Source organism: Arachis hypogaea, chromosome 16, assembly GCF_003086295.3.
Source record: "Arachis hypogaea cultivar Tifrunner chromosome 16, arahy.Tifrunner.gnm2.J5K5, whole genome shotgun sequence".
Classification (NCBI taxonomy): Eukaryota; Viridiplantae; Streptophyta; class Magnoliopsida; order Fabales; family Fabaceae; genus Arachis; species Arachis hypogaea.
The window spans coordinates 131,714,952-131,729,105 of NC_092051.1; the positions used below are offsets into that span (position 1 = coordinate 131,714,952).

Here is a 14,154-nt window from a genome sequence, read left to right on the forward strand (position 1 = left end):
CTAATATAGGCAGATTAGTTGGGTTAAAAAATAAGGTAAAGTGCCATATTCCACCGATTAAAAAATTATTCGTAAATTTAACAGCTAGGAAACCAAAACTGAAGATGAGTTTGGATATTTTGAAATGAAAGAACCCTGATAAAATAAGGCGAGTAATCACCTTTGAATAATTTTGTGAAAGCAAACTTATAGTGGAAGTTATTGGCCAAATGATATCTAGTCCTACAATTCATCACTTTACAAATTTTTCCAGTTTACAAATTTTTCCACTTTAAGATATCTAAATTCATATATGGGGGTGAGCATCTGAATCTGTTTCTAGACAACTTTAATCGTCCACAAGTTGAAGAGGTCCAAGTTGAATTTTACTCCGAGAAGTGAACAAAATTTTTCGTCTGAATCTATACACGACATAATGTGACACAATGATGTAGAGTTTAGTTCCCATCATCGTTGGTTATATAAAAATAAAAACATAGATACAAATTGAGATGAGAAGCTAAACAATACATAAAACGGCATATTTACATATTCTTGCCTGAAATTTCTGCCGGGAAAAACCCTAGAACTCTGCAATGCTAGTGATATGGATTCCACAAGCAATATAAGAATTAAAACACTTTTGTCCCTAAGAACTCGGAAAGCCCGGACGAATGTGCATTAAATTTAGCTCCCACCTGCATCAACTGAAAAAACTCGCACTCACATTCTTTCCCTCAAGAATAAGATAACAAGGCAAACTACATCAAAAGCAAGGGAAGTTGATGCAAAATGCAAATTCTGCTTGATCATCATGATTGACAACACAAACCATGCAGTTATGAAGTGAAGGAATGATGACGTAGAACATTATCTATTTGAAAAACGGGCAATGGTTACAGCTTAATTCATAAAAGTTAATAATCGGTGCTTTGAATGAGGGCACAGTCAAAGATGCATCACCGTGACAATGCAAGGGTTTGCATGGTCGATATAAGGAAGAAAAGAATAAAATAAATAAAATTAAATTAAACACGTGCATGCACACACACAATCATAAGAGGCTACACATGGATCTTTGCTCCTATGCATGATTTTTTTTATTGTTTAAAATAGAATATATTCCTGAACCTTGCCTATGCTATCCGTTTGTTAGTACAATTTTACATAGCTGACCCCATTCCTCCTTAATAAGCAACTTCCATGACATGAATAAGAGCTGGCCCAAGAATGCACATCTGGAGTATGAAGTTTGATTGCAAGAATGAATATTTGCGGGTAGCCCAACTAGATTAAATCGGATAGGCTCTAATACCATATTAAAATTGAGTAGGCCTAACTCACCTCAAAAGCTAGCTCAAGAGGTGAGAGATGTCTCATAGTTATAAACTCTTTAGAGACTTCAAGACCATATCCTAAAGAGATATGGTACTTGTAATACTAGTCAATCCAAGAGTAAGGCTTGGCTGTTACATAAAGGATTCCACTACTTCTTAGGCGCTCTATTAACAGATTCATCTAACTGCAAGTAGAGGGGTGACAGTGAAATATATTAGCCGTTAAAGACCAGTTTTTGTGCATCTCTTGGTAACAACTCTGTAAGGTTATAAGAGATATTATATTGGGTAGGTATGACACTATCGACAATCCACTTCCTAAAATGTTTACTTCATATTCAGATGAGTTAGTGATTCACAAGATTCATAAATGAGTAAGAACAAAATAATAAATGGAATATAAGATATAAAATAAAAGAAACAAAAGACATAATTGAACCCCCATTAGCATGGTGGAATCAGGATTGAATATTGATTCTTAAGCAAATGGTCATTGCAGTGAAACCTTACAGCTTGCAGATACAATTGCAACCCAAATAATGAGGTTAATCCAAATTGCTGGGCTGATTTGTTTATTAACTAGTTCTGCTAATATTTTCTCAAGTACTCATTATGGAGTACATATTAAATGGTTTAGCAATTTTCGATCAAACACATGAAAAGGAATAAATCCTGCTATAACTGGTAGTAAGAACTAAGCATGAGCTGACCACACATTCTACAATTTGCCCAACCAAAATTTTAAAAATGGAATTTATTATCACAGAAATATATTTTGAACTGTTGCCAGAAGAAGTTTCATGTTTGAGCTGCAGCAGGATATCCTATCCGTCCAAAGTTTGAGCCTAACATGTACTGACCATATTACTCATTGATGATAACAGACCATTTTAGCCCTATGAATAAAGTTATAATACTAATAACAATAAAAAGAATCTTACCTTGGATTTCACTAGAGTGAGTAGCCAGGTCAGATATTCTTGCTCTCTGGCTTGCAGGTGTTAGCGGAGATGCAGATTCTGCAGCCTGCTCTGAAACTTGGGGATTATCCAAAAACTTGCTAACATTTAATGCCATAGCCCTTTGACTACTAGAAGGTATAGAAAAGCTTCGGGAGACAATTATAGGGGGTGTTGGAAGTGGAGAAGCTGCACTTGATACAGCTGTAGGAAGTCTATTGATCACAGGATGCTCTGGATTTCTGAATACTAATGGTGCAGAGTGACCTGTTCTAGAAGATTTCACTTGCTTAGTGGATGGATTACCAGGGGGTCTAGGGAGCTCGTGAAGCTCACTTATCCTAGGGGAAGAAACAAGAGGAGGTGAAGCACTAGGAGATACTTTTGGGGAAGAAGGCTGAGGCACTGGTAAACGAGTTAAAACCACAGAAATTGGAGGTGGTTCAGTTGACCCTGTAGAAATGGCAGATAAAACAGGTTTCCCTGATGATGGTTTATTTGTCAATGGACCTGAAAACGCTAGTCTTTTGGTTTTCTTACCTGCATCAGAAGCACTGAAAATATCAACTTGTGGGGGAGATAGTCCATCTGATAAAGGGCGGGGTAATTGGGTCGATGTAGTATCACTGTTGCTTTCTTTAAGAACAGTGTGTGGTCTAGGGATAGTTGGTTCTGACAATTTGCCATCAACAAAATCTTTCTCATTTTTCTTTTCATCCAACGGGGAAGAATGCCACAAATTATGAGGAAGCCCGCTTGCACTTGGGCGAGGGACAGAGCTACCTTTTGATTCTTTAATGTTGAGAGGGGTAGGAAGTACATAAGCACTGGACTTGGTGGTAGGTGATGCTAGCATTTGTCTTACTTTTTCAGCCGGGTCAAATTTAACTTTCTTTTCTGCAAGTATTGGAGCTGAATAGCTGCTGACCCTTGGATCTCTGCCAGGGACTTTAAAGTCTCCTTGGGTCTTCTCTAAACATATCTGAAGAAGATAAACTAATGTATTAGAGTATGACCAGGTCATATAAAAGAATCTTAGTAAACTGATGACCAACTTTATCAACAAGGCAGATAGTCATTGTTACCATGCTAGACCCTACCAATAAAGTTCAACTCAACTGATAGTTATCAGAAGATTTTTTGTTTCTCTTAAAAAACAATAATGCAATTTTAAACAGATATTTAGAAATACAAAAATACTATATGCATACTAAAAATCAGCACTAAATCAGCCACCATGTATTTGTGTATGATTGTAACTGTTGTTTAACTCATTTTCAATATGTATTCTATACGGGTGGCTGATTGGGTGGCTGACTTTTTGTGTACATATAGCATAATTGTTAGAAATATCATTAACTCTGGCGTGTTTTTCACCCATAGAAGAAATTCAGGGCTTATCAGGTTAGATTTTTCCTGTGCAACTAATATAAGACTAAATACGAGTTTCACATTACAGAAATTAAAAGGGGAAACAAATACCATCTCTGCATTTTCTGCGGTTGAACCTCGAACAAACGAGAGATCTGATTCCTCCAACTGGCAATACAAATATTATTAGTTACTATAATTGAAGAATCATGATTCATATCCTGAAAAATAATAGGGTTTCCACAGATGCAAAGTTGCAAATAAGTAGAATAACACAAAATATGAACATAACCTATAGCCATGAACACACTTCATTGCACATAAGTCTCAAACCATGTGAAGTTTCTACCTCTGAGTTTGATGTGGAATCAATATCAGGACCCTGCCTGTTTGTTCTATAGTCAAAACTTAATTCTCCTTCAATGGCTTCCTTGTATTCATCATCAGAAACACCTTCAACGACATCTTCAAGGCCACTGAATTCATAATCAATATGTTGTTGCTCAGCGATCATCCTAACCTGTGGTTCAATGTCCTCTAGAGATTTAAGTCCTCTCCGGAAGAAATTTAACTATATTGCAAAAAAGGTACATCAAGATTAGTCAGGGAAAAAATTTAATATAAAAAAAAAAGAGAAAAGAAAAGAGTGTAAAAGATTTGGATATGAAGGATACAAGTCTAATGACAACCTGGGCAGCATGGTGACGGGCTGCTTGTGTTAGCAGACTGCGTAACTGCCCTTGTTTCAAGGATTTTAACCGAAAAGCACAAAGCGTTGCTTCTTCTTCAAACTCATCATGAGCTTCTTGCAGCTGCTGTGGAGTAATACTTTCGCCTTTACTGCTTTTTGACCTTCCTTTTTCTTTCTGTTGGGTGATCATGTATTCATAAACTTCTCTGAAAAAAGAGGAAAGAGAGAAGAGAAAAGAAAAGAAATCAAAAAAAAAAAGAAAAAGAAAAAGAAATACCAGATTCAGAAAACATTACCCAATATTAAGAGAAACAGCAATAGAGAGTAAAAAGTACAAACCTTTTTTCATCACATTGTCGCTTCATGTCCTGCATCAGGAATGAAAAAACATTGAGATGGAGTGCCTAGACAATTTTAGACTAAAAATACCCAAGCAAACTAAACACATTTTGAAGGAAATAGTTTCTGCAATGTACTTCCTGATTTTCAAAGTAATAGTTACTGCAATGGAACACTGGACAATTATATACCCTTACATTGACATTTAGATGAAGTATTATCAAATTTCAGAGAATTTAGAAGGCAGCTTGATTGATGCATTTTAAACTCTTATCATTTATTAAAATGTCATGTCTGGCAAACATTTGTAATTGTGGATTAAATTGCTCATTCCAGGTGGTGTTCTCCTCGCTCCATCAACACGTATTTCCATCCAAAAGGAGAGAGAATTGGTTTCTTGCAGTAGACCGCAAGTCGTGGAGTGGATTATTTTGGATCTAGGCTCAGGCATGGTGGTGAAGGTAACAATGGTCGTGGAGGTGATAGCAATGGTGGGTGTTTTAGTGGCGGTAGAGTGGTAGGAGGAGAGGGAAAAAAGTGGTCGTGGCAACTGGCAGCAGTGTGTGGCATTGGCCGTGGTGGGGGTGGTAGTGCCGTTGTGGTGGCCGCATGGTGATGATAAGGAAGGGCTGGGGAGTGGTGGATGGGGTTGAAGAGATAAGGGTCCTATAGATTATGATGCTATTAACAATGATGATGTGGTTTAGAGTAAATTTGGAAGAAAAAAAATTGACTAATTGTTGCTAATAAAAAAATTATGGTAAAATATATCTTTTGTCCCTAATGTTTTTGAAACATTTCAAAAATATCCCTAATGTTTAATTTGTATCCATTTTACCCTTGACGTTTCCAATAAGTTTCAATTCTAATTTCTACTCTTGCCATCCAAAGATCTGTTAAAAGTCTATTTTCTTGTCAATTTTGCCCCTCCCTTCCTTCATCTTCTTCCTCTCCCACCTCCCCACCCCCCAGCCCCCAGAAATACCGAAAAACCCTTAATAAAAACATCACCAATAATAAGGCTGCCACCCCCATTACCACTACTGACACTGCCGTTGTCTTTGCCATCCTCCATAACCACCACTGCAACCATCAACATCCACTCTTTATAAATATCACCACCATCAACATAATCAACCAAAAATAAAATAAAATACCACCACTGCCATTATCTTCACACCACCACTACCATTATCACCACCTATTCTCCCTTTCTTATTGAATCTCACGAGAACTCACGACGGCAATAGCATATCAGAAGCAGATCTAAACTCGTGTCCTAAAATACTAGGGCCTAGGAGAGCAGAAAAGACGGCGAGAAAAAAGAACAAGAGGCAGACAAAAATGTCGAGGAGAATACATGTTGTGGTGGAAGCTCGCTAGCAATGACGAAGATGTCAAGGCGCAGTAGTCGGTGCAAACAAACACCCCCTGTTTCAACACTTGTAATTCGATTTGATTTTCACTCCTAAACCTAAGTTTACTGCTGCTGTGGTTGGTGTAGGTTTCATTTCAGGAGGGGGGGGATGTTGTTGTGGTTGGCAATTTTTTGGTTTCGTTTTTCCAGGAGGGGCTGCTACTGCTTCTTGTTGTGGTTGCTTTTTCCTTCTTTTTCTTTTCTTTTTTGTTCTTGGTTATGATGATTGTGTTGATACGTTGATGCTGGTGATAGTTGAAAAGGGGGGATACTGCTGGTGGCAGTAGTGATTATGAAGCTGGGAACAATGGTGCAGTGCTGGCAGAGGCACTGGTGGCTGCAGCTGTGCCGGCAGAGGCAATGGTGGTGGCAGTAACCTTATTATTGGTGGGGGTGGTGGTGTTGCTTTTACTGAGGGAGGAGTGGAAGATTAAGAGAAGGATAAATTTGGAAAAAAAATATTGATAATTGATCTATTAAATTTTTAGCGGATTTAAATGACAGGAGTAGAATTAAAACTTATTAAAAGCATTAGGGATAAAATTGGTCCAAATCAAACCGGCGTAATTTTAAAACTTTTTGAAAACATCAAGGACAAAAAGTATACTTTATTAACAATAGGGGTAGAATCGAAATTTATTTCATACATCAAGGTCAAAACTGAATAAAAAATTAAACAATAAGAATAGTTTCAAAACGAGATAATACTCAATTTGGTCCCTGAACTTGCATGCAAACCTCAATTTAGTCCCTAAAGTTTCAATTGCCTTTATTTAGTCCCCAAACTTTGTGAATATAACTCATGTTAGTCCTTGAAACAATTTTCAACGTATAAATGTTAATGGAACACTGTCGTGAACAGCCGAATGGCACACTAAACTTTGTAAAATGACGTCGTTTTAGTTTTGGCACTCAAATAACCCAAAAACAACATCGTAAAAGGTGTTTATTAAAATTTTACCTAACAAAATAAGTGATACGATAGCGTTTTTGAACTATTTAAATGCCAAAACCAAAACTGCATCATTTTACAAGTTTTAAAGTGACATCTAATAGTCTATAACAGCGCTCCATTAACGTTTTTATACTAAAAATCGTCTCAGGGACTAATATAAGGCACGTTTATAAACTTTGGGGACTAAATAGAGGCAATTAAAATCTCAGGGACTAAATTGAGACTCGCGTGTAAATTCAGGGACCAAATTGAGTATTATCTCGTTTCGAAACTTTTAACAAATGTTAGGGACAAAAAATATTTTTTATACTAAGTTTTGTTAGAATAGAAGGAAATATACCAAGAAGAGGACAATCCATGTTGCATAATAAAAGGTACAGATAGCACATTGAAAACATGCCAATACATTTGAATGCTGGGTTAAAGAAACCCCACTAAACAAACCATATACTAAGCACAAAAGGGAGGACAAAAGAAATAATCCTATCCCAAATGAAATCAATAAATAAGGAATCATTTCTTTTTTTCTTGGGGGGGGGGGGGGATCATAGAATTCTTTCCTAACCAAATTCATAGGGGAAAGATACCAAAAGGCCAACTCTACAAAGATCTTGTTAGGGAAAGTTAAAAAAAAATGAGCCCTTGATTCTGCATCCAACCCACACATCATGCACATGAGTTATCAGAGAATTGGGTGGCCTATGCATTTGAAACACTAGAAATCGAGGTAGTCAAAGGCAAAATAAACAAAACACTTTATAGGAACAATTATACACTAAAATCCTTGATAAAGCATAATAATAGGTTCATAACCAGAGTACTCATGAAAAGCTTAAAAAAAATTCAAGCGGTTATGGATTCTCTTTTTTACTTCAAGCACAAGGGTTGGTCAAGAGTGTTGAGTGCTTATTGAATATTGACATGACTTTGGACTTCTACATTCCTAGATGCTACACCTAATATTTATTGGACTGACTAGTATATTTTGGTGTATTAGTATTTTTTAAATAGAGAAAAAAAGCAAAACCAGTAATATCAAAATAGCTTGCCTTGGTGCTTTTATGATTATCAAAGAAGCCATTCAAGTGCAAAACAAGCATTTGAGTGAATTCTGTGCACCTCAACTTGTGAAAGGCAGACAAAGGCTTTTCTCGCCGCATATTGTTTACTTAAGCACGCCTTTTGTTTCTTTGACTACACTGCTAGAAGTGGTACATCACTTCACTTCATGCGCCCAACTTCAATCGCATGGTTCCATTACAAACTTTTAAGCTCTGATCCAATCTCATAATGTCTAATAGCAATGATATCATCCTTCCACAACTTATCCATAATAGTGCTAACTCCATTTCCAGATTAAGAGCTAACATAGTACCAAAGCTTAAACCCCACAAGCTTAAACTCCGCATCTTTTGGGCACATATAACTACTCGTAATCATGGCGTTAACCTATTAACTACACTCCATTTACCAAAATATCTTCCTCTTGTGACCCAAAACTACATTCCATGTACCAAAAAGTATCTTACACTTGTGACCTAACTATTTTACCGACATTCTTCATACTTCATTAATGCAACAAAGCATATAGCACACTGCAATCAGACAATGATCTAGCATTAACACTAGACCATCTCTGATTCATGTAATAAGAATTTAAGATTTCTACATTGGTTATTGACATAGTTCTGCATTGACACTCCCACAACACTGTTTCTACTGTTTTCAAATGTATTCGTGTTTAACAAGTTAATGAAGTCTCAACTACAATACAATTTACAATAAAGAAATTGCAAATTATTCTAACTAATAAGATATACAGATACATGCTTCTAAATTGATTGGCATTTCAAGGTATTTATAACCAAACTCTCGGTAGAATAGTTGAGAGACTAACTAATTCAAGGTTTGACCATCCAATTGTAATTGAACTGTGATTGAACAACATTGAAAATAAATATATATGTTACTGGTTGTATTTAAATGTGATTGTGAATATAAATATAAATATATAATTATATGTATAAATACTTTATTTTTATACTACTTGAAAAGTTGTCAAAGAACCATCACAGTTTTGCACCCCACTAATCATAGACTGTCATTTTCCTTAAACATGTTACGTTGGCAGACTCTCACTTTTCTATATCTTCGTCTTAATAGATCCACAGCTAACCTAACTCTAGAACAGGCTCAACAGATTGTACATTCGACCATACTGTAGACCACGGATGAGGCATTGCCTTTGTTAGTTGTGCTGTTATGCCTCCTTCCCATCATATCATATTCTTGTATAAAAACAATGGACAACAGCAACAGTGCGAACCACCAGTTAGAATAGTTGGTTTTTTATCTATTTGCACGAATGTGATTGGTTTGAGACTTTGAGTGATGACTATTTTAGTATAAGCACTCACGCATTATCTTTAAATATTTGCATGAATTAAGTTATGTACAGATAGCCACATTTTCTATTAATATTTTCTAACTAATGTCAATAATAACTAAAACAAAAGGGCAATGAATTAAAAGGCAAGTGAAAACATGAGCACAATTTTATGCATTAATCAAGTACTGTTAGCACAAAAAAAAAAAAAAAAAAAAAAAAACATGTGAACATACCTCAACAGTTCTTAGTTCATTAAGAAGAGACTCTGATGGGTTTGTTATTGTCAGTACTATGTGAGCACGCTGGAGAACATAAACAGAGAGAATCACAATAATCATTTTGCATACATTATGGTTAAAGAAGACCAAAGAAATCAGAAGATTGCACCCATAGAAAGGCTCACATAGCTATCAAGAAGTTTTTGAAGGTCCAGCTGTGCACTTCCAAGCATCTCCAAAACTTTACCTGCATACATATTATAACAGATGTAGCAAAAACTATATATGATTTAAATCAACTAGCAATGCCTTATGCATTTTTTTAGAATAGGACGGCCATGACATGTTTACTCACTCACCGCTTTCTTCAGAATCATCTAATGAAGTTTTCTCCAAAAGACAATTGCCCATTTCCCGTAGTGACTCTGCAAATTCTGAAACAAGATCCACAAAACGAACCCGAAAAAAATAAATAAATAAATAATTTCAATACTTACATATAATCAAGGCAATGCAACTGTTCTGAAGAGAGGAGGAGAGGGAAACTAAACAGATTTAAAATGTTTTTCCAATGATAAGCAAAGATTTTATAGTGTAACAAGAAAAAGGGAAAGGATCCTTAAAAGTGAGGACAGTAGTTTTTCAGTAAGAAATGAAGGGCAGCTAATCAACTTTGGATCATTTTGGTGGAACCCATACACAATGAAAGTTATTGATCGAAAGGTGATCGGTCCATCAATTTCGTACTTTAAAACTACCCTCACTTTAGATAGTGATCCAAACCTAAGAACCTGTTACACTAATGGACATTATCAACAGTGAAGAAGGCCAATCAGGCCAATACTATGGCGTATGACAAATAAAAAATGCCTGAAAAGCACACTGGTTTGTATCTTCAATTTTCTTATATATATATATATATATATATATATATATATATATAGAGAGAGAGAGAGAGAGAGAGAGAGAGAGAGAGAGAGAGAATCAATACGAGCAACAAAGAAAAAATAAATGCAGATGTAGCTGCATGAATTCTAAGACATTACGTGTGAAGAATGAAGAAAACAAGCAGATCAATCAACCATATCCAAAGATTAACATTTACCATAAGCACTGTTTTCTGTCGCAGCTGCAGCCGCGAGTAGGCTGTCATAGCAATCTCTCATCTCTTGCATTTCCTGTGAAACAGGGAAAACAAACACTTAACTTCACTAGTGTAAGAGAATCGCAAGGGAGCAATCACGGCACCCTTTTCAGTTTTCACCATCAAGATGAAAAATTTTCACTTATACTATAGCACCCTTTTCAGTTTGACCATCCCCCTCCCAAAATAAAAGAAAAGAAAAAAAAAACACATCAAGATGCAAAATTTTCACATTGTAGTCCATAAAAACAATCAAGTTCATCAGAAGGGCACGGGAGTATGGACTAATCTCCCCCCTGCCGCCACCCCCTTCTCTCAAACAAAATCCATAAACATCACTGCCAAGAAGGTCCACAACTAAACCTAATTTACTTTCTTAAAGGAATTTATCGAAAGCATAATAAATTAATAATAATATTCAAGAAACACAGAACAGAACAGAGTCCACGAGGATCTGTACTTTTATTTTACCACTCGTGATTTAAGGAGCACAAGAGCAACACGCATAAGTGCATTAAAAATAATAATAATAGAAAAAGTAAAAAGACAACTTCAAACCCGCAAAATTCTTAAATCGAAAAAAAAAAAAACTGAATCAAACATAGCAGTATGAATCAAACACAGTATATTATGAATGGTGCAGAGAAAAAGGAAAAACCATGAAGAAGAGAGAAAGAGAAAGAAGTAGGCGAAGTACCTTGGAAGCGAGAGCAAGCTCATCGAACTTAACGGAAGGTGGAAAGTCCCTCTTGTCCTTCCCAACGCTCTTGTTAAGTGCCAATTTCCTCAGCTTGTTGAGTGAGGACTTCATCTTTCCACCACCCACCCACAACGACGCTCACCACCGCGCAAAACGGCAACGCCAGCAGCGCCAAAAAATAAATTGTAGAAACGACAAGACAAAAGAAGAAGAAGAATCGACGGAGGCGTTTAGGTTTTTCTCTTCAGTTGCGAATCACGAGTGTGGGGAGAATCTGAGATTGCGAATCGGAATCAGGGAAGATGGAAGTGCGAAAATGAATTCCGGGGCGTCTACGACGTTGAAGAAGGTTGCGGGTCAAAACGACCTCGACGCAGATCACACGAGACTGAGAGAGAAGAGAGAGAAAGAGAGATGGGAAATTGCGAAATGTGGAAACGGGAAAATGACGGAATTATACGGAGTTTGGGGAATCAACCCCCCAACGTCATACCCTCCCAAAATGCCCAGAACATCCCACACGCTTTTGTCCCCTTAACACGTGTGGGTGGGGGTGATTTCGTAATTTTCCACTGTCGTGAGATTCTATCATCTTACTAGTATTCAACTATTGCTCCGGCACGGGCGCATGGCGGCACTAAGCCACTAACCCTCACTGCAGTCAGGAATTGACATGCTTAACACTATTTTCATTTTATAATGTTTTTTAAAGAACAAATTAAAACATTTTGAGTTTGTTGTCATTTACAAAACAACAATTCTCTAGGAAACTAACATTATTCAGCCAATAATTCATCCCCCAAGTATTGAGATGGTAAAAAAAGTTTAATAAAAGAAAAATAAAATCACGTTTTTTTTAAATTATTGAATGAGTAGAAAATTAAAATTAAATTGATATAAAAATCATTTAATTTAATCTGTTATAAAATAAATAAGTTATTTACCAACTATTACTAAAATAGTAAGAAGTGTCTTATTCTAGTGGGCTATGCCACTGCTCTCTACTCTCTAGCCTCACGACTTGTGTTCAGCTCCTATTGCATTCATCAGCTCAAATGAGGTGTACATGCACCATAGTACAAGTTTTTGCTAACAAATATGAATGAGCTACATCTAAAATTAGAAAAAAACTAGTATTTTTACCCGTAATACTATTACGGGAATATAAATTTTTTAAAATTACGTCGATCCTGGTATTATAGATTATGACACAAAATTTATAACATTAAACTACTTTTATAAAATGTTCGTAAGGGACAAAAGTTCCCGTCGACTAAGAAGACCAGAGTCTTAAACAAAATTAAATAATAAGTTTTTTAGTTATTATTTTCAAATGAAAGAATTTAATTTTTTACTTAATTTTAACATTCGTTATCTAAAATTTGAAAGAATTTAACGTGTATATTTTTATATTTGATTAGATATTAAGTTTGTTGTACAAATATAAATAATTAATTTTTATATTTGCTATTTAAAAATAATATTTTTCTATATATATAAAAATATAATTAGATATTAACATAAAAAAATTTATATTGATAGTTATAAAATTAATTTATTTTTTTTAAAATAATTGAATCTTAATTTTAACTTTTAATCACAATATTAGTATTTTTTTAAAATTATATGTAATAAATATTAAAAAAAAGTAAAAATATATATTAAAAAGATAAACAGTAAAAATTTAAAATTAAATAAAAAATATGTATATAATAATATTTTTAATTTAAATTATATTATGTTGTTAATTCTATTTTTTGTAGAACTTAAAGGTAGAGAAAAATAAAGAATGAGAGAAAGGAGAGAGAAAGATAAAGAAGAAGAATGAGAGAGGGAATTTGTTAATTTTGGAAGCTAAGAAAATTTTTTATTTTAATTATAATAAAAATATCTGGTGATACATTTTGATTTGTCAAATTACTAATATAAAATATGAATTATAAATTATATATAGAGTGGGAAGGATAAAGAGAAATAGAAAAAAAGAGAGAGGTAGATAAGAAAATATAAGAAGAATGTTCATTAATTTAAGAGGAAAATATTTTATCTAAATTTTAATAAAAGAGTGTCATGTGACACATTTTAGTTATTAAATTAGTTAGTAATATATAAATTTAATATATAATATAGCTATATTTTAATTTTAATTTTAATTTAATTTAAATACAATTAGAGAATGTTATGTTGTATATTTTGATTGTCAAATTCGTAATTAGTCAGTCACCAAAAAAAAATTCGTAATTAGTCATTGATAATGATATATAAGAGAGATAGAGTAAATGAAAAAATGAAAGAGATAGAGAAAGAAAGAGAGAAGAGAGGAGAGTTCTTTAATTTTGGAGGGAAAGATTTGATTTCAATTGCAATGAGAGAATGACATGTGTCACATTTTGGCCTTAAAATTAGAGATATATAATAGATAATAGATATAATAGATTGCAACAATTAAGATAAAAATACGAAAAATTAGCTATATATATATAGGGGCAAGCCACATATAACAAAAGGGGGCAATGGCCCTCCCAAACTTAAAATTTTTTTTATAAATTGTGTATAAATTTTATTTTAGTTCCCTTAAAAATTTTATTTTACTCTTTCTATTACAAGATTAATTTTTGGCTCCTCCCTCAACTTCAACCTAGCTTCGCCCCTATA

The 14,154-nt window shown here is 34.6% G+C and overlaps 1 protein-coding gene across 2 annotated transcripts; it reads right to left on the bottom strand.

The window, feature by feature from the left end:
- Positions 1–343: 343 nt before the first annotated feature.
- Positions 344–12,160, bottom strand: LOC112755042 (uncharacterized protein At2g33490). Of its 2 annotated transcripts, none has more exons than XM_025802928.3 (11): positions 11,497–12,160; positions 10,761–10,833; positions 10,015–10,089; positions 9,841–9,902; positions 9,671–9,739; positions 4,677–4,705; positions 4,336–4,543; positions 3,996–4,217; positions 3,758–3,814; positions 2,258–3,257; positions 344–686 (listed from the first exon to the last, which is right to left on the bottom strand). In XM_025802928.3, the coding sequence occupies exons 1-11, from the start codon at positions 11,608–11,610 to the stop codon at positions 667–669; spliced, it is 1,929 nt and encodes a 642-aa protein (XP_025658713.1). In that variant the 5' UTR covers positions 11,611–12,160; the 3' UTR covers positions 344–666. The 2 variants fall into 2 exon arrangements, with proteins under 2 accessions (XP_025658713.1, XP_025658714.1); XM_025802929.3 differs by having other exon boundaries at positions 344–677; positions 11,497–12,009.
- Between the last annotated feature and the right edge of the window lie 1,994 nt (positions 12,161–14,154).

Coding starts and splice junctions, on each gene's coding strand:
- LOC112755042 (XM_025802928.3), bottom strand. CDS start 11,610: ATGAAGTCCTCACTCAACAAGCTGAGGAAATTGGCACTTAACAAGAGC. Junction 10,834..11,496: donor AGCTTGCTCTCGCTTCCAAG/GTACTTCGCCTA, acceptor CCTGTTTCACAG/GAAATGCAAGAGATGAGAGA. Junction 3,258..3,757: donor CCGCAGAAAATGCAGAGATG/GTATTTGTTTCC, acceptor TATCTTCTTCAG/ATATGTTTAGAGAAGACCCA.